This window comes from Aedes albopictus, chromosome 2 (genome assembly GCF_035046485.1).
Source record: "Aedes albopictus strain Foshan chromosome 2, AalbF5, whole genome shotgun sequence".
Classification (NCBI taxonomy): Eukaryota; Metazoa; Arthropoda; class Insecta; order Diptera; family Culicidae; genus Aedes; species Aedes albopictus.
Window position 1 is genome coordinate 502882460 of NC_085137.1, and position 26437 is coordinate 502908896.

The window sequence follows — 26437 nt, forward strand, 5'->3', positions numbered from 1 at the left end:
GCCCGGAGTTTTGGCCATAGTGTGGTATTCAGCCTGTTGCGATCAAAATCGGCATAAATTTATTTTTTACTAGTAGATACTAATATAATATGATGATTATAGCTGTGAAAACCATACATTTTCATTAAAAATTGGGAGAAAAAAAATATGTTTCCTTAAAAAATCAGCATATGTTTATTTTGGCCAGGCTGCTTCTAATTTGGCCACTCCCATAAGAAATACACGTGATTGGCCAAAAAAGAAACCAAAGTTGAGAATATGGCCAAAACTGCGGAAATGCTTCTATTTTTTCCACTGCCACTTTTAATACCGTCGTGCGGGGCTACTTTTGAAATGCGGGGCTACTTTGGACACTTTTGAATATGGATTTTTTGAATTCAAAATATGGTTCAAATCTGTTTGAGGTCTTAGGAACTATTATAAAGCAATAGTTTTCCCTTCATTTGGTTTAAATTATTTTTCAAACAGACCGTTTATTGCTTGTCAAGACGCGAAAAAACATCGAATAAATCAATATAATATACATAACGCATCAGAACATTTGGTCTGTAGGCATTTTTTCTACAGTTCATAAATTTCAAAGGGTTGATCAATTAATTCAAAATGTATCAACGTAGTATATACAATCGAATATTTGTAACGTTATACGTTATAAATGACCGTTTCATCCAAATAAAGGATTGATGGTCCCTTTTTTCAGGCTATCTATATACAGTATCGGACAATAAAAATGCACCAAAGCCGTTTTCCCATACAAACTAGTTAACTTTGGATTGCCATATCTCAGTTATGTCTTAACCGATTGTTTTCATTTTTCTGTGACGAACTACAAATCGTTTTAATTTTTAAAAACTATTGAAAAAGTTCAGTGATAACTATTGATACAAAAGTTACAGATAGGTTGAATTTTGACAATAAAAATGCACCAAGACAAAAAATTGCGTAGCCTAAAATGCTGAAGTCAGATAGCTATGGTGTCTTCAGCAAATTTATTGGTCATTACACAAGAAACATATTTGCCGAAGACACCATAGTGATTTGACTTCAGCATTTTTGGCTACACAATTTTTTGTCTTGGTGCATTTTTATTGTCAAAATTCAGCCTATCTTTAACTTTTGTATCAATAGTTATCACTGAACTTTTTCAATAGTTTTTGAAAATCGAAATGTTTTGTAGTTCGTCACAGAAAAATGAAAACAACCGATCGAGACATAAATGAGATATGGCAATCCAAAGTTGACTAGTTTGTATTGGAAAACGGCTTTGGTGCATTTTTATTGTCCGATACTGTAGCAATATCACGCTGCTCATAATACCAAAGGTAGCACAGAACCACATTAAAACGCATATTTTTATTGAAATTATGTATGATACAGTATACTACAGTATTGGTAAAACGTAGTTTTCCAAATAACCCTGGAATTTGAAATGCAGTTTTGTTATAGATAAAAATGTCCAAAGTAGCCCCCATCCGGTTGTATATGAGATGTGTTCGATTGGTGTATGAACAACTTTTTTGTTTATTGATGGATTTAGCTCAAACTTTGCATACATCCTACATACATACTCACAATTATTGTGTATAAAAATTGCGGAAATTCATTCACTAGTCTGGGAGTTATAATGTCATAAAGTTGAAAAACCATGAAAAAGTGTATAAAGAAGCCCCGCACGACGGTACAAAAATCAAGTATTAGCTTGATCGTTGCATTTTTCCAACAACGTATAGATTGAAACCTATCATTTGGCACATAGTTAGTTTTCATAGGATTATTGATTATTTTTATAAACATTATTTTCCTTGGACTGGCCAAAACCGGTGCTCGTACCCTATGTAGGTGGGAAACGATTATTCAGGGACCAGCAAAAAATGTATCTCCGTATAATGTGTAGTCGAGCCTTTGGATTTATCATTTACTTTTTTTTCAGTGTTTTAGGCAACTTCATAGGTGTTACTTCTAGAATTCCAATACCATCTGTGGATTCCTGGAGAGTTCCTATAAACAATACCTTTAAAGATTCCCGAAAGGAACTTCTGAAGGAATCAAACAAGCAAAACCTGGAGGATGTTTAGAAGGAATGTTTTAAGGATTTCCAGGAAGCAATTTAAAATGAGCTCCAGGATGGCTCTCAGAAGAAATCCTTGATGGATTCCCAGTAGCAACTCCTGCAGAATTATGAGAATAACCCAAGTAACAATGATAGTTGAATAACAGCATATTCAATCAGAATTTTTAAAATCCAGCTTAATGTTTGTTGAGAAATTCCTGAAGGATTCTCTCAAGGAATCTCATTGTCAGTAACAAAATCTGGAAAATTTTTAAATACGATGCTGAAGGAAAATTGTTTGGCGAATTATTTTCCACCCTTCCACGCGTTGGGGTAATTAAGTCACTGCACTGACAGACTTTAGAAATACTGAATGGCTAAAAACTTCCAGTGTTCGGTGCGTAATCCTAGAAATACTTCTTGGAAGAGTGCCAGAAGTAGCTCTGTGATTATTTTCAATAAGAGATTTCTGAGTGAATCCCAAAAAAACCTTTAGGGGAATCTTCGAAAAAATTTCAGAAAAAAAATTGAATAAATTTCGTAGGTACTTCTGAAGAAAACCCCGGAAAAGCTTCTTGAGGAATCCTAGAAGAGCCCATAGAAACTCCAGGAGGAATTTCAAAAGGAACATCTGAGGACATCCAAGCGAAATCGTATGAGATAATCTAAAAAAACCTAGAAATATTCTTAGGGAATTCTTAGAAATACTTGGGTGCAACGTGATAATAATTATTGAGAAACTCCAAGAGATTACATAGAAAAACCCCATGAGCTTTCCTAAAGGTACCACAGAAAACACTTCTAAAGGAAACCGGGAATGAATTCCTGTAGGTATCTCAGAAGATACTCGTTCAGCAATTTCTGATGGAACCTCAAATGGAAGCCCTCAAGGAACTCCTGAAGAAATTCAAACCTTCATCTTAGATGTTTTCAGAGATTCCTCCCTTTTCTGTGCCTCTTTCTGTGGTTTTCCCAAGACATCTCCTTTTCTCCCGAAACTTCTTCCTGGATTTCCTCGCGAAATGTCTTTCTGAGATTCCACTTTTTTCGCGATATTATTTCTGGAATATCCCGGATTTCATCGCAAGAATTCTTCCAGAAGTTTTCCCGGGATTCAACCAGTTTTTCAGTTTCTTCGAGTGTTTTCCAGGATTTCTTTGAGGTTTGCTACCAAAATATCTACCGGAATTCCAACTCAGTTTTTTTTTTTCAGAAATTACTATCAAGATTAAACCTGAGTTCTTTCAAGATTTCTGCAAGGCTTAATCCTGGAATTTGTCCCAGATTTCAGCCCGTAATTGATTTTTCAAAGAAAATCCATGAGAGGAGACCTCTCTTTCTACATGGAATTCTTTAAATAATATCCAATCCAGAGAAAAACAAAAAAAGGAAATTTCGGGGGAGGTATTCCGAGCGAAACTCCAAAATATATCCGGAAGGAACTCTGAGAGAAATCTCGGAGAAATTTCAATGACAAATCCTGATGCGTCCCGTAATTTCACTTTTGACCTGATCAACGACTCTAAAACTTGCAATTGCAAGGAATGTATGATCGGCTGAATTACTATAAGCACCTCAATGGCAATCTGGCAAGCGCTGAAGGTGACGTGGTAACAGATCTAGGAGTACGTGCGCAGGACGAAAGATTTCCTATCCCCAACCTCCAAGAGATTGAGGAGTAGGTTGGCCAGTTCAAAAACAACAAAGCCGCTGGAGCAGATCAGCTACCAAGCGAGCTTTTAGTATACGGTGTAAAATCACACTACTGAGCGCTGCCTACAAGATACTCTCTCAAATTTTATGCAACTTGTTTATCGATTTTAAATCGGCGTATGAAAAAATCGATCGAGAACAGTCATGGCAGATTATGCACGAATACGGATTCCCGGATAAACTAATACGATTGATCAGGGCGACGATGGATCGAGTGATGTGCGTAGTTCGAGCATCAGGGACACTCTCGAGTCTCGTCGAATCATCGAATTGTTGCGGCGAAGGTCTTTCGTGCTAGCTGTTTAACATTGCTTTAAAGGAGTGCGGGAATAAACAAGTCCGTTCAGCTGCATGGTTTCGCTGATGATATTGATATCATAGCTCGCAAACTAGAGACAATGGCGGAAACGTACATTTGACCAAGGATCGGTATATTCGCCTCCATTCATATTCACTCCTCTTTGCTGAAGCGAATCGAGAAAGATGCAGCACACGGATTGTCGTGATCAAACACGCAACCCCATCATCAGTGGGAAGCGAAGCGCAAGCTGGTTGACATGGATATTCGTTGCCGATAGTCGCAGTTTGGATCGCAAGCGAATGAATGAATGGCGAATGTTGACGAATGCTGGTGACCGATCGAAGCGGCTATTATCACAACTAGAAGAGAATTTCTGCATGTAATGCATACATTTTTAGTGTATTGTTGTTGAAATGCTAGATTAGCAAAGAAAATAATAAACATTTTTTGAAAACTTCATATATTCGTACGCGCAATATCACTCACGAATCGCATCACCGCTCGATCGCTTGCGATGCGAATGTGAACAAATGTTCAATTTCCATGTGTGGCTTCTCACCGTTCGCCGGTGTTTGCTATCGTCGCTGACAAACAAACACACAAACTAAAGCGACAACCGTTCGCTGCTGACTGTATTCGAATGTGGAAGAAGATGAAAAGTGGAAATCAGGAACCCTGCATTTGACTAAAGAATGAAGCCAGGCGAATCGGATTGATCATTATTGTGTTGAAAACAAAGTACATGACGGCAAAGGGCTCCAGGTAATAATCACCGCGCCCGCCACCCCGGGTTTTCTATCGACGGTAATAAAATCGAGACGATTGAAGAATTCGTGTGCTTGGGCTCACTGGTGACCGCCGTCAATGACATCAGCAGAGAAATTCAGAAGCGCATTTTGGCAGGAAATCGAGCTTACTTTGGACTCCGCAGAACTATACGATCGAATAAAGTTCACCGTCACACAAAGTTAACTATCTACAAAACGCTGATTAGACCGGTAGTTCTCTATGGGCACGAAGCATGGACCCTACGTGCAGAGCACCAACGCGCTCTTGGAGTTTTCGAACGGAAGGTGCTGTATACCATCTACGGCGGAGTGCAGATGGAAGACGGGTCTTGGAGAAGACGAATGAATCACAAGCTGCATCAGCTGCTGAGAGAACCAACCATCGTCCACACCGCGAAAATCGGGAGGCTGCGGTGGGCGGGTCACGTCATCAGGATGTCGAATAGCAACCCGACTAAAATGGTTCTTGAGAGTCATCCGACCGGTACAAGTAGATTTGCAGAAGGGTCCGCAGAGTGCGGAACTGGAGACACACAGCCATGGACCGAGTAGACTGGAGACGCCTCCTACGTACATCAGAGGACACTCAGGCCTAATCTGACCGGTGACCGGTAAGGTAAGGTAAGTACGCTGGAAGAAGTTTTCCTGTAGAAATTTCAAAAGAAATCCCGGAAGAAATCTCATGCAGAACCCCTGATCGGATCCTCAAAGAAATCTAGCTGGATGCTCGAGAGGGCTCCTTGAAACAATAATCGAAAATGATCACAGGAGGAATCACAGGAGAAATCCCTTGAGGAATATAAAAAAACGAGAGGAATTTTAGAAGGTATCCCAGCAGGAATCCTGGCATGAATACCTTAAAGACTCCCGCAAGATTCCCTGAAGAAATATTTGAAGGAATACAAGGAGGAATCCCTGAAGCAAACCTAGCAGGAACTTCTTAAGGAATACTTCACAAAAACCAGAAAGAAATCTTTGAAGTTCCAGCAGTAATCCCTGAAGAAATGCCGACTAGAACACTTCTCAGTTCAAGATCTTCTAAAGCAATCCCGGCAGAAATCCCGGAGGAATTCGACAAGAATCTCTTAAAGAATCATAGAAGAAATCCCGAGAGAACTCCGTGAGTAATCCCTAAAAAAAATCCGACAAGAATCATACAAGGAATACCACCAGTGATCCCGGCACGGAAGAATTACACTCTCTAAATCTGTTAAAAATCTATGAAATAATCGCAGGAGGAATCTAGGAAGTAATTCCAGCAGGAATCCCCGGAGCAATGCCAGCTAAAAATTCTGCATAAATTCTGTCAAGATTTTCTAAAGCGGTGATTACTTTATTCCTGAAGGAATTCTTAGAGACATCATGGCAGGAATCCCGCCTGGAAGCTCAGCAGGAATCCCTGAAAGAATCATAGAAGATGTCCAGGAAGGAATTATTGAAGAAATCCCTGAAAAAAGTAAAGTATTTTTAAAGGAATCCCATCAGAAATTCAGCACGAATAATAAAAAAAAACTAGGATTGTCTGAAGAAAACTCGGTAGAAATCTAAATTCCTTCATTTTCCTTTTCGGGAGGAATCCCTAATGGGATAACAGCAGAAAACCGGGGACTAATCCTTGAAGGAGTTCAAGTACGAATCCCTGAAGGAATTCGGCATTCCTATCTGAAGAATTACTAAAAGAATCCATTCAGGATTTTCACAGGAGCAATTGCGGAAGGAACATCAGAAGGAATCCCGGGAGAAGTCCTGAGAAGATTCTCGAGAGGAATACATATGGTATATCGTCTTATATTCCACCTTACCGTCTACTCTGCCCTTTATCCCAAATCTCTATCCTACGCTCTATCCTAATCCTCAACGCTACTATTTGCCCTACCTTCTACCCAAGCAACACACATGTCATATAAGAGTTACGGCAGCAGCGCAAGTTTTGATTGTATAGAAATTAATTTGACGTTATTGTAGCATTATGTTAGAATTATGTCAATACAACCACAACTTGCGCTGCCGTAACTCTAATATGACGTGTGTTTTTCGGGTACCACTTTCTACCTTATTCCTTCTTCATACATTCTACACTATCCTCCATCATACTGTCTAGCCTATCCATCTACTCTACCATCTTTATAGCCTCCACCCCTTTTCTCATCAAGCCCGATCGATAATCACCCATATTGCATGATATCATTGCTCAAACTTCCATTCCGTGGGCGCCATCTTTGATTATGGTCTGCCATCTCGATTGGATCACCCTAAGTCGACAACCGACTAACAGCGTTCTCCATGGGTCTCGATTTAATCAGACAATAAAAAAAATATGTACGACTTTCGTAATCCAACCACAGATGCAGTTACATTTTCCATACACGGGAACTTACGTATTTCCGGCCGTTTTGTTCTCTTCGTTATGGGGAGTTTCTTAAAACCTATTGAACTCAAATTTGGCCTCAAATCTTTCCCAATCAAGTTGAATCCAAGTTTCCAAGTTAAATTTGGCCGACAAAAACCTCTCATGTCGAAGAGAACAAAACTCTTTGTTACCCTATTACATGGCGACCGTGACAGGACACAGACCTGCAATCTACGCAACCTTCAGCTTTACGGTCTACGCCGCTGCCAGTGACTGTTGTCATGAGCAGAGCATATCTTCGGGTTGGCTTACTGATTCCCAATCTCGCTTTTTGAATTCAGCGTTTGCGTGGTGCTGGCGGTGTGGTGACCAACCACGCCAGTTAAGGAGGTTAAGGGAAGTTAATGATGCTATCCACCAACTCAAGAACAGTAAGTCAGCTGGTAAGGATGGTATCGAAGCTGAACTCATCAAGATGGGGCTGAAAAAGTTGGCCCCTCCAACATCAAGCATCACAGGCACTGTACGCAAGTGAAACCTGGTGTGTTTCAGTGGGATAAACTCAATGGATGCAGGTCTACATGAAAAGATACGCAGCTACCTTTGAATGTGTCGTTCCCCTCCGAAGATGGTGTGTTTCAAACGGTCAACTGCAATGTGCAATACCATTCACAGACGATTATTATTTATTTCCAAGCTGAAAGCTCTATCAATCTATCAATTATCGAGGTATGCCCCCGGCAGTGCCGGATTTAGGGGGGGGGGGCAGGGGGGCCAGGGCCCCGGGCCCCCACATTTTAGGGGCCCCCACATAATTCAACTTCACGAAAAAAATGTGAAGCAAGAAAAAAAGAGTAGTGCAAGAAATATCTCTTGTTTTGATTTTTTTCATAAGTACTTCGAATTACTGTCTACTGGCAAGATGTATGTGATATGTTGTGATTCTTTTGAGTAAGACTGCAAATATTTGTCCATCTATTTATAAAATTTAAATTTTGCCTCCAAAATATATTAACATTTATTTTTGTTGTGCATTTGCTTAAGAAAAATCACCGGATATCCTGAAAAAAAATTTCAACAAATTTCTAGAGGAACTCCAAACTTCTATAAATTACAGTTACAGAACAATAAAGTTCCTGCTTTGTTTGTTTTTTTTTCTGTATACATTTTTTGAAAACATTTTGAAGAATATTCTACAAAATTCTTGAAAGAATCAAAGGATTTTTTTTCGAAATTTAGAATTGTTTTTGGAACTCTTGTGTTTGATTTTACTTAGACAGCTTACGACTTACTTAAATCGGAGAACACCAAATCTGTTGAATCATTTTTAGAGGAAATCTGGCATGAATTTAAGGCAGATTATTGTGAAGAGTTTCTGTACAAACTTTTTAAGTACAGAAATTTGCTCCCAGAAATGAGGATGAATCCATGGCGAACTCCGGACGAAATGGATTAAGAAAATTTCAATAGAAATTTGTAGAGAAAATGGCTAAAGGCTTGTATAGGTTTTCTGCTTACAATTTTTAAGAAATTTAATAGAAAATTTTATTGAAAATTGAGTGAAAAATTCCTTCAGGATCTTATCATAGTCTTCTTCCAAAATTTCTTTAGCATTTTTAATAAGAATATTCTGTGTGATACCAGAGTAATGTGGAAAATTCTTTTGAAAGGCCGCCAAAACCATCCCTAACAGTCGCGTTAGATCAAGTTTTTGATAAGTGTTCAATATTTATGGTGATCGACCAGCAAGTTCTCCAGAGATAGCAGCAGAAATCCAACACAAATTTTCTTTGGATTTCACAAAAACGACCCCAGCGTACACGCTACAAATTTTACTAGAACTTTCTTGAACATTTCAGCTATAAATTCTTGTAGTTTCTCTATGAACTCTGGCTTGAATTTTGACTTAATCTGGGATCGAATGCGGCGAGTGTACTCTTGAAAAGAATTATTTTCTTTATATAATTATCATTACTTTCACGCTAGAATTTTAGGTCTGGTATAAATAATTCAATGGATATTGACATTTTTCATAGTTCTGCTTATTGTTATAGATTCACAAACTTCCACAACTACATTGATACCTTCATTAACATATTTGCAAGAAGATTAATATTTTATAGTTTTTTTTTCATGTTATATGGGCAAAATTTATCTTCATTATAAAGGGCCCCCACAACGCTGTGGCCCCGGGCCCCCACATTTGTAAATCCGGCCCTGGCCCCCGGCATACACGTCCTTGACACTCAGATTCTGAGAGAGCAAAAAAGCAAAAAGTAAAATACTCACTTCATGGCCTCCGATACACCGGGCGTTATCAGCACGGCTAGCTGGTGAGCTGTGTGCACGCGTTTGAGCGAATGCGCCACGACCAGGGCGCCCAACGAGTACGAATCATTGGTCGCTAGCGTCACCCAAGCGAAATCTGCAAAAAGAAAAAAAAACGGAAGGGAAGAGAAATGTTAACGATTGCCTGCCGGTGAGTCAAAACACAATAAATGCGAAGAATAATCAGGAATGTTTATTTCTTGAGTTATGTAACTTTTTGATTACCGTGGTCGCCGTGTTTGTTGAGATAATAAAAATGCAGGTTTCTTCTGGTTCGATTGAAATGGTCATTTGAGGATAGTTACCAATGGGAACGATGGAACCATGTGGCGATATGACGGTGACAATGTGGATGCTTAGATTTCTTAGATACCTCCAATCCACAACACACTTGCAAAAAAGAAGTTTTCATAGTGTGGCTTCAGAGTCAGTTTTGCTTTCTATTCCGCAGAATCATTACTTGTTTTGTGGCTTAGTTAGTTAAAGCGCCAGACTATTCATTTCATTCATTTATTTATAGTATTACATCCTTATTATAATAAAACTGAATCAACTACTCCTCGCCACAACACTCCGTCTGTGGCTGCAGTCCTCCATCCTCGGGCACTTCTCACATTAGTCAGATCTATGGATAGTAGAGTAAACTCTACTATCTATAGTCAGATCAATCTGTACCTGGTTCACCCATCTTACATGCTCGAATTCGTGAGTTCAAATACCACCAGAATGCGATTTTTTTTCACAAATTTCTTCTCTTAATTTGTGAATCAACAACTTTCTTTTCTTGTACCGACTTTTCGAACCCTCAAAGCAGAGTGGATAACTGACACTGAGGAAGATTACAAGTGGTAGTCGAAATACGCGTATCTGTCAAAGGATAAGCAACATAGGGCGGAATTAGAGGGTACGAAACTGATTAACATTCTGTCCCTCTGTCCCCTCTTAGCATATTTTACCATATCTAATACATGGCTCGTAACACTATCAAAGATTTTTTTTCATCCCAACTTGAAGAAATTCTTGTAGGGCCACTAGGAAGATTATCTGGAGGAATCCTATTTCAGAAGCAATCCCGGGATGTATTTTAGGGACACATTCCATCAATTAGGTAAGGGTTTATGGGAAAAAGGGGTTTAGGAAATCTTACGCGTCAAACAAAAATATGTGGGTTCTTATACAAAAAATCCTACAAAGGGAAGCCGAATAATCACGAAAATTCTCTTTCGTAAGAAACGGAGAGCCCCTTAGGATGAATACCGACAGGAATCACGGGACAGGACAAATCTCTAAAAAATTTCGAGGAAAACCTGAAAGAAATCGCAAGAGATAATCCAGAAGGAATTTCGGAAAGAATCCTAAAGAAATTCCAGAAAAAATCTCTGAATGAATTTTAGAAAAAAAAAAATCTGAAAGAATCTCAGTAGAAATTCCTGCAGGAATCCCAGTAGGTATCATGATAGGAATCTCTGAATGAATTCTTGAAAAATCCTTGGAGAAATAGTTTGAAGCATACTGAGAGAAACCCTTGAAAGAATGCTGGAAAAATCCCTGAAAATATTCCAGGACAAACCCCACAATCCTGGGAGGAATCTTTAAAAACATGCTGGGAAAATCCCTGGAGGAATCCCGGAAGAAATCCCAAGAGGAATCTCTAAAGAAATTACGGGAGGAATCAGTGAAAAAATCCCAAAGAGAAAACCCTGCAATCCCTGAAATAATCCTGGAAGAAATTCTGAAAGAATTTCGGATGAAACCCATGCATGAAACCTAGAAGGAATCACGGAAGGAATCGCTGATGGAATCTCAGAAGGAATCTTTGAAGAAATGTCGAGAAGAATGTCCGAAGGAATCCCGGGAGGGACCCCTCAGAGTATGCTAGGAGTAATTTCGGAAGGGATTCCGCAAGAAATACCGAATGTAATCTCGAGATGAATCAGGAAGAATACATGAGGAATCCAAAAACGAATTCAAGAGGAATCCCTGAAGGAATCTCCGAATAAATCTCTAACAGAAATCCAGAAAAACAATCCTAGGAGAAATCCCTAAGATACACACCGGTAGGAACATCTGAAGTAATCACAGGAGGAATCTCTCAAGTAATCCTGGGGGAATTCTGAAAGTAATCCATAACAAAAAGCCAAGAGAAATCTGTAGAGGAATCCCGGGTGGAATCTCCGATGGAATCTCCGATGGAATCCCGGAAGGACTTCACGAAAGAATTTCGAGAGGAATCCCTGATAAATCACTGAGAAGATCCCCTGCAAATATCCCAGGAGGAATCCCTGAAGGAATGACGAGATGAATCTCTAAAGGACGCTCAGAAGGAAACCATGGATAAATCTCTGAAGGAATCCCAGGAGGAATACTTGAAAGGATTTCCGGGAAGAATCACCCAGGAGGAATTTCTGGAGATATTCCTAGAACAGTTGAAGGAATCAAAACTAATGTTCCACCCGACGACAAGAAACTCGAACGTAGTCACAGGGTTGGGGCACTACCGGTCATGCAGAGGGGCTTCACGGATTACTGAGGGTGCTCAAGGATTTTGTTGCGGCGTGTTGCAGTGGACTGTAAAACTGCTTTTCTACTCCAGGCTGCCTTGATTGCAGCGCGCCCGCCGGTCTCACCGATTCCCCAAGTGGATTTGGTGTATGGAAACTGCCATGCACACGCATAAAAATCCGTTCCAGTATTCGGGAACAAGAAGTCATAAATTATGGAACCCGCGTCTCCTTCATCATCGCGATTTAGTTCATGCAAACGTGATTCGGTAAACCTGACTTTTCGAGGACAAGTCTTAAATTTCAGAACACAGTCCATGCCTACTTCACTCCTCATACTAATTTGGTAACGCATGCAATAATACGAACTAGTAGGTAGTCGCACAAGTGCCGCGCAAAGGAGTCTGGTGTCCGGTTTTCAGCTTTAAATACGGTTTTTAATTCCAAAAGCAAATTACTATTGATTGTTTATAATGTTAGTGAGTGATTGTGGCGGTTTTTCTGTTGATTGAGATTGAGAGTGAAAGTGCGTCTCGGATTCCGCGGAATGCTGACACAATTAGATGGCGAGATTCTCACTGTTGCGCCCTGCCTAAGATGCTGTGGATTTTTAATCTGATTTGGAAATGCCATGTAAGTACGGTGTTAACAAAGTTTTATACAATTAGCTGTCCCAAACGTCATACTGTCTGCCTACTACGTTTTTTGACATGGAGTTCTGTAAGGTTCTGTAGAGAAGTGCCCCTTAAATTTTCCCGTTTTTATTACTTTCCCAATTATTTATTTTTCGTACGAATATGTCGGAGTACTGCTCGAATGCATCAGTGATAAAATTATGGTGATCCGTTGACCCATTTTCAAGCCAAATCATGGTAATGTTTAAATTGCGCCAAAGATAATGTCTAAAATTCGTCTGATGCAGTGTCTAGACCATGAAGTGCATTTTTCTTTGCTTTCAATTTGCAAATATCAGACCGTGAACAACGATTCTCTTGCAATGATTTGATTCACAATTACAGGAACGATTATTCCAGACCATGAACTAGTTCTAATTTCCGTGATTTGTGTTCCCACGCGTGTGAACTAAACACCTTGTACCGTGAACTAGGTTCAATCTATGCGAACAAAAATCATAGATATCCGAACACATTTCACGATAGTATGATTTCTGATCTTGAGCTGATCCGTTACTCAGGCGTTACATTTTTGTGGCGGAACAGGGTTCACGAGAACGCGATTTTTATTCATGGTGTATTTTCGTAAACGAAAATCGTGCTTGTTCCGAATAACGTGACTGGTTGTGGACGGTTTCGGAACAGATTTTTATGCGTGCAGCTACCGACGGACCAGCGGCGAACTCCATACGGTGGGAAAACCAGGCTTGACAGAAACTCCCTCGCGAGAAAATGAGGAAGCGATTTCGGCGATTTTCTGAGGAGTGAAAATAAAACTCAGAAATCGCAACGCAAATCCTCAACAGCAGCGAGCGCGAACTTGCCGCACAGCGAGGAGTTCGTCCAACACTCATAATTTCTTGTTGTGTTTCTCACGTCCACTCACACTCAAAAAGCTCTCGCGAATTCCACTTCCATACAAAGAAAGACTCTCGAGGCGAAAATCGCACTCAAAAACCCGAAATAATCATCGGCTCTTTTTTCGATCCCCTCTTCCTCGCTCAGTTTTTATTGCCTCTCTGTTTGGGGTTCGTTCGCTCCCTCGCGACGAGGCAAAAGCAAAACACCGCTCTAGAGCATGTTGCAAAACTCTTTTGATTTTGAGGAGGATTATCAAGCCTGGGGAAAACTATCTCCAAATAACTCTAGCCCTGAAAAGGACTCAACCGGACACACAGGCGACTGGCGGATCAAGGGAATTTCCGGCTCAGAGACAAACGACACACACACTGGTTTTTACTCTAGTTCATTTTAATTTCCTAATTACACTATGAATGTACATAACTTTTACTATGGCCGTCATCGGCCCACACTTTTCCTCGCCGGCTTGGCTTCTCTTTTGCTTCGGTTGCTGCGATCCAATCACTTCGAGATGCGTATTGAAACTGATTCTCGCGCCACCAAGTAGCGCTTCTTTTGCTCTCGTCCTCGACCAATGAGGTACAGATACAGGTGGCGCAGATAAACATTGCAAACCACTGGTTGTCTCTTTTGTTCTACCGCTGATCAAATGCAACACAATTAGTGACGTCACTAATTGAGTTGCATTTGATCAGCGGGAGAACAAAGGAGACAACCAGTGGTTTGCAATGTTTATCTGCGCCACCTGTATCTGTACCTCATTGGTCCTCGACGGCCGTCGACGACGACGACGATGGTTTTTTCCTCCTTCTCAGCGTGGCGATTGGCTCCTTTTTGGGGGGTTTCCTTCATGCGAAGATTGCGTGCTGCTACCTCGATTTGCTTGCGCTTTCTTCCTCGTGGGAAACGCGTACTCCTTCTTCAGTTCGCTGCGTTGCGGACTGAACAGATTTAATTGGTTCGAATCTACGGTATGTTCTGGAGTTCTTTTGTATTGGTATTGGCTGTAAACCTGCTCTAGCGCTTTTTGCTTACCAGACTTGCCGTGAATAGTGGAACAGCTGACGTTGACCGGCGATGTCTCAAACTATCAGTGGCGATTGGAGATGAACTGGAAAAGCGGGTTGTGGAGATGGTTCTGGGCTGTAGGCGCTTCTCTTACGGAGTGTATTGGCGGTCCTTCGACGCGCCCATCAGAAGGCTAGTGTTCTTTAAACGACACACAAAAAGAGTCCTATCGAAGTACAGTCCAGGATCAGTCTCGATCTATTTGGTTTGTGAGGGTCAAGTTACTTGAATTAGAGATAATCTTGGTACATCTCAACCTTTGGCCTTATCGCTGGCTTTGTTCACTCCACAATAAGCACAAATAGCACGTCTGATCTATTTTCAAGTGGACGATAACCGCATAACAGCGCAAGTATCTCTAGAATAACTCTGAAGGAGATTCTGAGAGAGTCCCGAAGGACCACTTGAAGAATTCACTGAAGGAATCGCTGTAGGAATTTCTGGAGAAATTCCTGAAAGCATTTAATGAAGAATCCTTGTAAAAAAACCTGGAAAAATTCTGGATAATCTGTGGAAAAATCCCTGAATGAATTCCGATTGAAACCCCAGGAAAATCCCAAAAGGTATCATGGGAGCAATCTCTGAACGAAACCTGGAGGAATCCCTGGAAGAACCCCGGGAGAAATGCGTCCCTGGGGTGATCCCGAAAGGAATCTGAGAAAGCATACTGTGAGGAGTCGTAGAAAGAATGCTGGTGTGGAGCGGACCTGGTGTGGTGGTTAGAACACAAGACTATAACGCCGAGGACCTGGGATCGAATCCCACTCCCGACATACTCACAAAAATGTGAGTTCTTCCTTCGGAAGGGAAGTAAAGCGTGGGTCCCGATATGAACTTAGCCCTAGGGTTAAAAATCTCGTTAATACAGACAAAAAAAAAGAAATGCTGGAAAAAATCCTGAAATAATTCATGATGAAGCCCCTGAATCCAGGGAGAAATTTTTGGATTCCTCCGCGGTTCCTACGTTAATCCTTCCTGGGATTGCTCCTACAACCTGTACCAGTATTCCTCCAGGAATTTCTTCCGGGAACTTCTTCCGAGGTTCATACGGGAACTCCTTCCGAGGTTCCTTCAGGAATAACTTCCGGAATTGCTTCAAGAACTCCTTTCAAGATCTCTTCAGGAAAATCTTCCAGGATTCTATCGGGAACTCCTACCAGGGTTTCTCCAGGATGTCTTTGCGGGATTCCTCCGAGAAATCCATCCAGGATCCCTCCAATATCTTCTTCCAAGAATCCTCCAAAAATTTCTCACGGGACTTATTCCGGCATTGCTCCGGAAACTCCATCCGGGATTCCTATGGGAACTCCATCCGGGATTTTTTTTCGGAAACCGCTTCAAATTCATTTTTTGGTGAACTCTTTCTGGATTTCTCCAGAAGTTTTTCTCTGGAATTCATCCGGAAGTCCATTCTGGAATTCTCCCGGATGTTCCTGGGTTGGAAATCCTCCAGGAGTTTATTACGGAATTCCTTGAGGATCTCCTCCGAAATTTTCCACGTTTTCATTTTCCAGTTTTTCTAATTCATTCTGGAAATGTCAGAGAAAACTTCTGGAAGACATTCCAAACACACACCAAAAGGAGAATCTCGGAAACAATTTCTGGAGGAATCACAGAAGGAACTCCTAGACGAATCCTGGAATAGGTTTCTGGAGGAATATCTGAATTCTTCCAGAAAAAAAGAAAAAAAAATGCTGGCGTAATTCCGGACGGAATTTCTGGAGGAATCCTAGAGACAGTTCGGGACGAATTTCTAGAGGAATCCAGGAGCTCTTGAAAGATTTTAACAGAAGCAGCTCCTGCAGCTATGTCACCAGCAAGTCATAAATCCGCCCACAAGTTAACACTTGAACCTCATAATCGCGGCGTGCAGTGCCCCATGAGTTAATTGAAACATAGGTAAACATTCAGCGGATCCGCATCGACATTTTGATGGGCTATTAAATATTGTAACCGTGTGTTACATAATTACAAGATTTTTAATATGTGCTATTTTGTTTGGATACTGTCACGTCTCTTAGGTTAGTAGGTGTTGGGTTAGTAGGGTTAATTCAAATTAAATTGTATGTTTGTTAGTAGGGTTAGTGATTTTTAAATTCAAATGTGTGAAACCTTACATTGTACCATTGTGGGTACAAGAGACATGTTGAGTCAGTGGGTACAACAACACACATCCTAGCGGGCGTAGAGAGATACAAAAGGGGTGGAACAATAATTGTCTCCTTATAGAAGGGATTGTAAGGATTAAGGCGCAAAACCAATCCGCCATCCCTCACTGTAATTCTGGCGTTCGTGTGCTTCGGATCATTTAGAAGAAAATTAAAAAAGTGTCCCAGTAGTTATTGTAGTGAGTGGCAAAACCAGTTGGGAGAACACTAACAGTTAATTCAGGTATGCTTCCCTAATACAGTGGCCTTAAAACTAACTAAAATCTACCATAAAGCTAGTGACTAGTTGTGTGTAGTACGGTTTTTTAAAACTAACTCCCGATTGCCCTCACAGGACCTTTTGTGGTACCTTATTAAGGTACACCACCGCCATTTTGTACGCCAACCTTTAGGGTTGGTGAAGCACACGACTCGGCCTAGTGGTCCCTTGTTGGCCACTACGCCTAACCGCAAACGAGTAAACCCGCTCTGGTCTTGCGAGGCCATAATAGTTAAGGAGTGATTCCTCGGGACCCCTAAGAGTGCCCTAACCGTAAAAGAGGACCCCTCTCGGCAGAGTCTCTCCGGCCTTGTCCTGGGCTCTGTCGATGTCCGTCAAGGAGGGAAGACGCCAGCGAGACACGTAGATCGCACCTTTCCGTCAAGCCGATCTACTATAGATCCAACAGCCAATTTCCGACCACCATTCCACCACCCCAAGCCGTAAATCCGCCGGCGGACAGGCCGTCCAGCCCGCAGCAGCATCGGCGAGCGCTCGTCCACCGACCAAGACACCAGGCAGAGCATCGCCAACAGTAGCAGTACCGGTACGTCCCCAATATTCAATAAATAGCCCACTCTATACCATCAAAAATCTTAGATCTCCTAATAAATTACACCCACACCATACAATCAATAGTCATCAATAAATAACTTTAGTTTTCATTCAAATTTACATACTTTTCCCATAACCCAAGCAAGGTGACAGTATCTGCACGCTGGTCGCGGAGCCCCTCCGATTGCCCAGTAGTAAGCCGACCTTGAGACACAGCTCTAAGGGTCACTTGCTGCTGTAGTATTACCGCGAGTTATGCCCGGGTAACAATATCATCATGTTCTAATTCCCAAGATCAGTGAACCTATTAACGTATTGGCTTGGACATAGCTTGACAGCTAAAGTAACACTCTAAAGAATTTTCACGTCCGATTTACGTGAAATATCACGTAGCTCATCCTTATTCTCAAAATCTCAAAAGTTACGTGATGTCAGTAACTGTCACTTGAAAACCACGTCGTGTGCACCGCCCTGTTTGGTTAAATCCACCTTATTTTCACGTAAATCGTTTCAATGCGTTTGTGTTGGTGTACTTCCGACTTGGAAGTTTCCGCGAAACGAAAGTTACGTGAATTTTCAGGTGTGAAAAAAAAAACAGTTCAATATGGCGTCGAGAAGTAGGTTGGCGAAAGAACTGCATGCTGAGTTTCTGTGCAAGTTGCTGCAAGTATTGAGGTAATTTAATAGTTATTTATTATAAGCAGTTGTGTATTTTTCTATTTTCAATCATTTCAGGAGCTGGAATAGGCGTCTGACGGCATCGGAGGTCCAGTTCAACGGTGTTTGAAACGGCTGGACCTTGGGCTGGACTTCGGAAATTCTGCGTTAGAACCCCGAGATTTGGTTTGTGTTATCTAATCACAGGCGATTAGAAGCTAATGTAGATATATTACTTTGTATGTAGGTGTACATTTATTAATTACTACACTATAAAAAAAAACTAATAAAGATTTTTCTTCGTTACGTATTGGTACCAGCTTGTAGCGTATTTGAGGAGGCAAGAGTTTTTAAATCCCTACAAAATGAAACGACATATTTATTAACCGGGAGGCTTTTGCTTTTAATGCTTTTCCTCGGCTTTTTAATTGCATTTTGGAAGGATTTAAAATCTCTTGCCTCTTCAAATATGTTGCAGGTTGGTGCAGCTGCTTTATTTTCATTCAAAAACATGAATAAATTACGTGAAGTTCGTGTAAAACTAATCATGATTTCACGTAAAATTTACCTAAGATTCCAGTAGCTCTCACCCACGTTTCGCGTAAACGATGCATAAAATTCATGTCAAATTTACCTGAATCATCACGTCGATTACCCAATCTCAAATGAATCCAGCTACCTGAAATTCCGGCGAAGGCTACGTGAAAAATATGGTGGACGAAAACTACCTATCTTTTCACGTAAATCGGACGTGAAAATTTTTCAGAGTGAAGGATTAGCACGCACGTTTTAACGGGTCGACCCTTCTCCCACGATCGTAATCATACGGACTAATAGTAAATACTTGCCGTGGGAAGCCGTGCGTCAGCGGTTTAAAATTTTACGATACACAAGATGATGAGTGGGCCTTTGCGGTAAATATTTTTGTTTGAGTCGTAATGAAAGATATAGGTATGTACATTATTTTAGGGTGACGAAGGGTATTATCGGCAGGTTTGTTCTTTTCGTCATGGGGGGTTTTTGTGGGCCGAATTGCCTGAAATTTGAGCATATAACTCAGCTTGGTTGGGAAGGATTTGAGGCCAATTCTGAGACCAACAGGTTTCAAAAAACCCCCCATGACGAAGAGAACAAAACTGCCGAGAATACGTAAGTTCCCCTATATCACAAAAGCAAAACAGCAAAAAGTTTCGCCTTTTTGAGGCTTTAGTACCAATATAGAGCACGTCAGCTCTTTAATAGCACTATATCAGCAGGCAAGGCTAACTCGATTTGCATAGTTGCTTTTTCTCACTTCTCATTCTCCGAAATCAATGCTCTGTCAATATTAAGTCCGTAATCTATGGGAAAGTTAGTTTTACATATGCCTCTCAAGTCACCCGAAGTCGAATCTCAATCCCTACAGAGTCACAGGTTTGTCGAGGAAAGTAAAGTCGTTGGTTGTGAGACAAACTCCTTTTGGACTGAAAATCTTGGCAATAAAGATAAAGCAGCTGCTAGAGAGAGGTACCATTCCTGGAAGGTACTCTCGTTAACGCCGCAACTTGAACTAAATACATAACCACAGATGTAATTACATACGCATCGCATCTGCTTTAGCTAGTCGGCTACAAACCAGAGTTGCAATCTGCCACCATCAATGCACAATGGGTCCAGAGCCGTATTTACGAAGACAAAAATGTTTGTACCTAAACCTTAAGTTTTAGATACATGGTGTCTTTGGGAAAGTTTCTTCTTATTTTTTCAACCTTTTTTTCTCATTATTGTGAAATTAGGGTGGTCCCTCTAGTTTAGCTGATCCAAACATCTGCTTTTTAATCGGTGTATGTACTTTTACAATATGTTCTACAAAGTTGTGAAAAAACTTATTTGGAGCAAGTTTTCCGAAGAAACCATTATTCTATCTCTTATGGTTCCTAACTTATATTTTTTTAAAGATTCATGTTAGGGCGACCCATGAAAATCAGTTTTCTTACAATAACTTTTAATTCGTTCGTTTCTCGTAAATACTTTGTTCCGAGCACTTTTAGAATTGTCAACGACACATATTTTTTCTTAAGAGCTCAATGTACTAACTCTCATAGTTAAAAAGATATTGGCATTTTTCTTCGAAAAATCACTTTTTTCAAAAAGTCATATCTCAAAATGGAGCAAACGAATTTTCATTCTCTCGGTTGCATTGAAGAGATCGTACTTTGATCTATTTATGGTGAAAAAACTGCAGGTACCTTTTTTGTTTGTAGCTTTTTATTAAATTTCAAAAATTCGATTTTTTTCATAGAAAAGCAGTTGTAATTTTGAAAATTGATGAGATACAAACTTGGCGTCTTCGACAAAATTGTGAGTTTTTGGCTGCTCTGAAAGTGCCCAGAACAAAATATTGCGAAAAAATCAACACATAAAATTATATTGAGTAAAAACAGATTTTCATATGAAAAACGACACACTTCAAGCAAATTCAACTCCTCTTTGTTAGAAAGATCCAAGTAGCTTGGTAAATGCTCATCCATTGCATTCTAGAACCAACGTTTATTTATACTGTCATTACCATAAAGGCACAATGTTGATAAGATATCGTAAATCATCTAACTTTGATAGACTTTTACGTTAAATAACATCAACATATACTAGTGATTGACATATTCGCTATCCATACATTGAAGTGATGAAATTAAAATCAAATTGATGGAAATCAGCTCAAAATCACATTTTAAGTTGAGTTCATTGACGAATTATGGATCATAAACAAATTTAAACATTTTCGACATGGTTACTTCGATCTATCTAACAAAGATGAGTTAAATTTGCTTGAAGTGTGTCGTTTTTTCATAAGAAAATCTGTTTCTGTGATACTAATGAGCTGAATGTCAATCATCAATTTGATATTTACCCGCCTTCTATGTTGCGCAACTCTGGTACCTACAAGTAACTGATTATATCTAGGATCTTCATGAAATGGTGTTAAATATGTTTCACCGTCACTATGTCGCTATGGTGCTTTATGTTTGATAACCAAGTAGATAGTGTACTATATTATACAATTTCTAGTCAACGTGTGCACCATTGACAATTCCGCAAGAAGAAAATAATATAAATTACATTGTTAACGAAAGCATATCGTGGATACAGGTGGATACATAGTTATGGATCACACACGGTTACGGATCAATTCGATGTTTACGGTCGTATGTTGCAGCTTAGCATGACATGGCGTGGCATAGTATAGTGTAAACATCGAAATCGAATTGATCCGTAACCGTGTGTGATCCATAGCTGTGTATCCACGGTACATTCTATGTATTCGTGGACCGATGTTTTGACAAAATTCCCACAGCTCATCAATTTCCTCAACACAGAATTCTCGAACGGACAAAAACTATTTATAATCCACCAAGCAAGTTTCGCAGTGTTTGGGATGCATCCATTGAACTCTAAAACATGTCATCAACTTCATTTTATTTCTAACCACGCAAGAAAAACCAACTCACAATATAATGTGACGAATGATATTGCTGCGAGTCTGGCTCTCAAATCCCGAATGTGCACATGGCTAGTTACAAACTTGTTCAACGGTTGCTGAAATGCAATCGAGTCGCGTTCGTGTGGCATCGCAGCAATCCGGACGGAGACTTTCAAGGCCTCGGTCAGTTCAGTACTTCTTTAATCACTTTCTCGCTATGCTTTTTCTTTCAAGCGAGTGGTCACATTCTCTTAATCTGCGCTGACACGAGGTGGGTTCCTATGACGGCGGTGATGGTGATGATCATTATTGTGATGGTTTTGTTTATGTTCTGTCTAAAATTAAATCACGCGTTTTTGGTTTGCTGGCAACGTGCGTTCAAAAGGAAAGTTGAGGATTGGCGATAGGATTCATTGAGAAAATATTGTCGTGAGCTCATCGCAACCTGTTCAAACGAAGTAGGCAATCGTTCTCTTGGGATCTGTACATGGTAACAGGGAGAAACCGCGGCAACTCCGAATAGATCCAATTGAAAACAAGTAGGGAATCGCGCCACTTGGGCGGTGGCTTCTATATTCGTCTGTTTTCCACTATAACTCATTCAAATTTGAACCAATTGACACAACTTTTGACCGTGGTGAGATAGGTATAGTATCTACCCGTGTATTTTCATTTTCATTTCAAATCGATTGGTTCAAAATTGACTGAGTTATAGTGGAAAACAGACGAATATAGAAGCCACCGCCCAAGTGGCGCGATATACATGAAGTAAGCGACTCAAAATATGTCGCCTGAAAACCCTACTTCAAAGCGCAAATACAAACACCATTACTTTTAACTATTGATAACAACCGGTCGCCTACTAAGATGATCGCACACCCCTGATACGGTGTTCGCTGCCAGTCAGCGGATGCATCGATCTATAGTAGAACCCGTAAACTTTTCTGACGTCGCCTATTTATACCTAGGTAGGGTATGTGTTCCATCAGTAATCTCACGCTCCCATATTCATCCTATTCGAATACAAACGAATACGGCACTGATTGATTCCGTTCTTTTTGTTTTCATGCATGCTCACTTCTAACAAAAAATATAAAAATAAGAAACAAAACAAACAGCGCTTCAATCCTTTGTTTTTCGTAGGATGAAAATGGGAGCCACATGCTGAATAAGGGAACCAATACCCTAGTCGCCGGTAAAATCAGATTCGGAGCTAGGAAAGACGTTTGTCGCGTTCGGATTGTATACACAACGTGCCCCCTCCTTTGACTGACGTCAATCATCTATCTAAAAGGATCAACGATCAGTTTTTACAGAAAACAACATCGAAGAGGGTTTATATTTGTGCATTTTGTAATTAAATAAATCGGCCGCGATCATCAATGAGTTGTATTATTTGTTGGTCACGTTTCACTACACGTTGAAGTATACAATGTTAAAAACTAGGAGAGTGTGATAACACGTTGTTTTCGTAACGATAAATCACTTCAAATATATTTTTCTATTGAATTTTGCCATCGAAAACGACGGAAATTAGGGTTAAAATCTGAAGTATATTAACAAACAGATAAGATTTATTTTATTGCTGATTAGAGGTCACCTCAAAGGAGAGCCACCTAATATACCAGCAGGCCAGATATCACCGGACTCCCGTTTGTGCAAATGTTAAATCCCGACATCCGCACTTTCGTTAACTGCAATTCCATAAAAATAACTCACAACGCTGCATGTGCTACTCTTGAATGCCACAACTCAAAATCTGAAAAAACACAATTAATCCACAGTCGGCTTATCACAGTCATATTGTTTATGTAACCCAGCACTGACTGTCGTGATAACAGAACCGATGATGCACATTTGCTGGCAAGAAGGTACATCCGATCCGACCGGGTTCCAAAAGCACGCGTTTTTCCATTCTTTCCCTTCCGAGATGAGAGAGGTCATCGTTGCACCACCGCCGATGCCGTCGCGTTATCAACAACACCTAATTCCAGCAGTAGGTGATTGTACAGTGACGGACAAAACAAAAAATCATAGCCCATGGTTCCCCAAGAACCAAAAACTGATTTCTAGAGTTGGATTTTACTGAATCGTAAGTTTGCTGTGGTTCTGAGGTACATAAAAACTAATCAAATTGAACTCCAGATTGTATTCAGGTGGCCAAAAACCGAAAATTGACTTTATACAATTTGAAATTTAGGCTCAGTACCGTCTACCCTCGTTGGTTTGACCGCATCTAATCTGAACACTTTTTAATTTGTCCCCCGCTAATTTGCACATCTTTCAAACTAAAAATGGTTCAAACGTCATTCTGTTTATGGAACGGAGTGAAACGGAACGCAAAACCAAAACAAAACAGCAAAAAGGGTTACCTTCAGTGTATTGTTCAAGGATGGAAGAAAATCACTTGCCCGAGGCTGAAAGTCTTCAAAATAAAGCGAATTGAATAGAAAATCACTTCTAACGACAAATGATACACGATACCAACAATCAAAGATAGCCGTTGCTCATGCGGTAGCATGATGCGACATCCTCTTACTGTGTCCGTATCACAGAGCAATCAAAGGATCTGATGCATGCTTTATCGCGGGATCTATCGTTATCGGATCATGTTACGTTACAAGTCGCGATAAACTTTATTCATCACGATTAATGCCACTTATTCACCCGGAACCCGAATTCATGACCAGGAATATTAGCTTCATATGCATATCGTAAAGCTTCAGCAATAAGAATGCACAAAAAGTGACCGAAAATCGAAATTTATCATTTCGACTTCATGATAACGATCGCATCGCGGTCGCACATGCCGAGCGATTCATTATTCGTGGAGCATGGTTGGTTATGAATGCTTGACGACAAAACTCTATCGTTGTTGCTATGATCGCGCGATGCTTTCCAACCGCGACACATTTGGGATCCTATCATGATCACCAGATTACCATCCTTGGTATTGTTCGATGTTAACAAGGTTACTAGATGTTCATATTATGTAAAAAGTAACCCCGTTGCTTTGCATGAGGTGTCGTTCAAACCAACAGAGGTAGACGGTAGTTGAAGGAAGATCACTTGGACCTGTAAAAGCTTTGTGTATCATTGGCTTGAATGACAACTTCAGAAATTAAAAAAAAAAGTTTCTTAAAGCTTATTAATAGCTGACATACCACACGTAGAAAAACTGATTGTAGGTATAACTATTAAATAATGCCTGAAAAAAAAACATTATTCTCACACACAGCAAAAAAACTTGTGATATCACATCGTTTTCGCTGCACATCAGTCGCGTCGTAAAAATGATGTACAAATTACATCCTTTCCACGCCGCAAATTAGCCGCCGTAGCTTGAAAGTGGATCTAGCAATCGCTAGAACCGGATCCATGGATGAATCATATATAAGTAAAATATTGTCATGGATTCGTAAATAGACCCGTTGATTAGTGAGGCATATCCCTTACATTTCGGCTATTTCACCGAGTTAGAAAGTGGGTGATAAATATGATACTCCTTCCGTTGAAACGGGTTTGTTGATACTTTCCGTTGCCAATTAGGGTGTACATTAGACCTGTTCACTTTGAAACTTTTTTTCTCCGATTCACCGTGACACATCAAATTATCAATCCACATGTAAAACCAAGTCTTCAGTCCAAAATTGAGCCAAATTGATGAAGATTTAAAGGTGTATCAAATCGATTTTGTGTTTTTTTAGCAGTTTTCACAGAAATTTACTCAAAAATTCACAAAATTGCTCCGAAAAGATGCCGGAGATACCGTTAAGGTATAGTTAGAACAATACTCTACAACTTTACCGAAGACACTACGGTGTTTAAATTGCGTGTTTCAAAGTTATTCAACAATTTTAGTTAAAAAATCACGAATAAACACGATATTTTTACGATTTTACATATAAAAGTCATGTAATTTTACATTGTTTTAGGTGACTAAATTAATTAGCGATTACTCCTTTGTATAACGAACATTTCGTCCATACATCGTTTTTGTGTAGGAATTCGTTTTCATTGACTAATTATCAAAAGTATGTCACGTTGATACTAAAAATCGCACAGAGTTACCAGCACGAATTAAAACAAAGTTACCCATGATTAAGACGTCATGCCATCGTATTCTAATGTCTTTTGATTTAAGTATCAGAAATGGTGCAGATGATAAGTCTCGAGCTTGCGGATCAGAAGGTCCCTGGTTCAAGCTCAAATACATGATAAACTTTTTTTTCTTTTATTGTAGCAGTTAGGATGATGAATCTGCCATGACTTACACGCAATCTCCCAAAGAATAATGATCGGGACCTGCCAATTAAGCCCATTCCAGGACTAGCTAGATATTTAGTTTATACTTGTTGACAATAAATAGTGTCGACGAGATCAGCTGGGCGAAATATTGAGCATCCGTTTGATAATGATCAATTTAGCGAAAACAATTCAATACGATGATGGAACTGCTTCTGGATGCAACATTTTACAGACAACTGTGGGTGGAGCTTACTCTATCTACCCATAAATCAGCACAACTACACGATGAAGGGAAACTTCATTCTTACTATGCACCCTACGGTTCCGAAACAATGCTATGATGCCAAATTGCAATGAGATGCAGTGCGTAGTTTCATCAACTTATAGCAGGATCGAGACGCAAAAAAATGCTATTCCAGGACTCGAACCTTGAATCTTCGAATCCACAATCTCATG

General features: G+C 40.1%; 1 protein-coding gene across 25 annotated transcripts in view; it reads right to left on the reverse strand.

Annotated features, from left to right (window-relative positions):
• Positions 1 to 26437, reverse strand: part of LOC109409788 (glycogenin-1) — a 132456-nt gene that overhangs the window by 94870 nt on the left and 11149 nt on the right. For all 25 annotated transcript variants that reach the window (XM_029870348.2, XM_062854445.1, XM_062854452.1 and 22 more), the window contains exon 2: positions 9492 to 9627. In XM_029870348.2, the coding sequence (XP_029726208.2) occupies positions 9492 to 9627 (136 nt within the window). The remainder of the gene's footprint in view (positions 1 to 9491; positions 9628 to 26437) is intronic.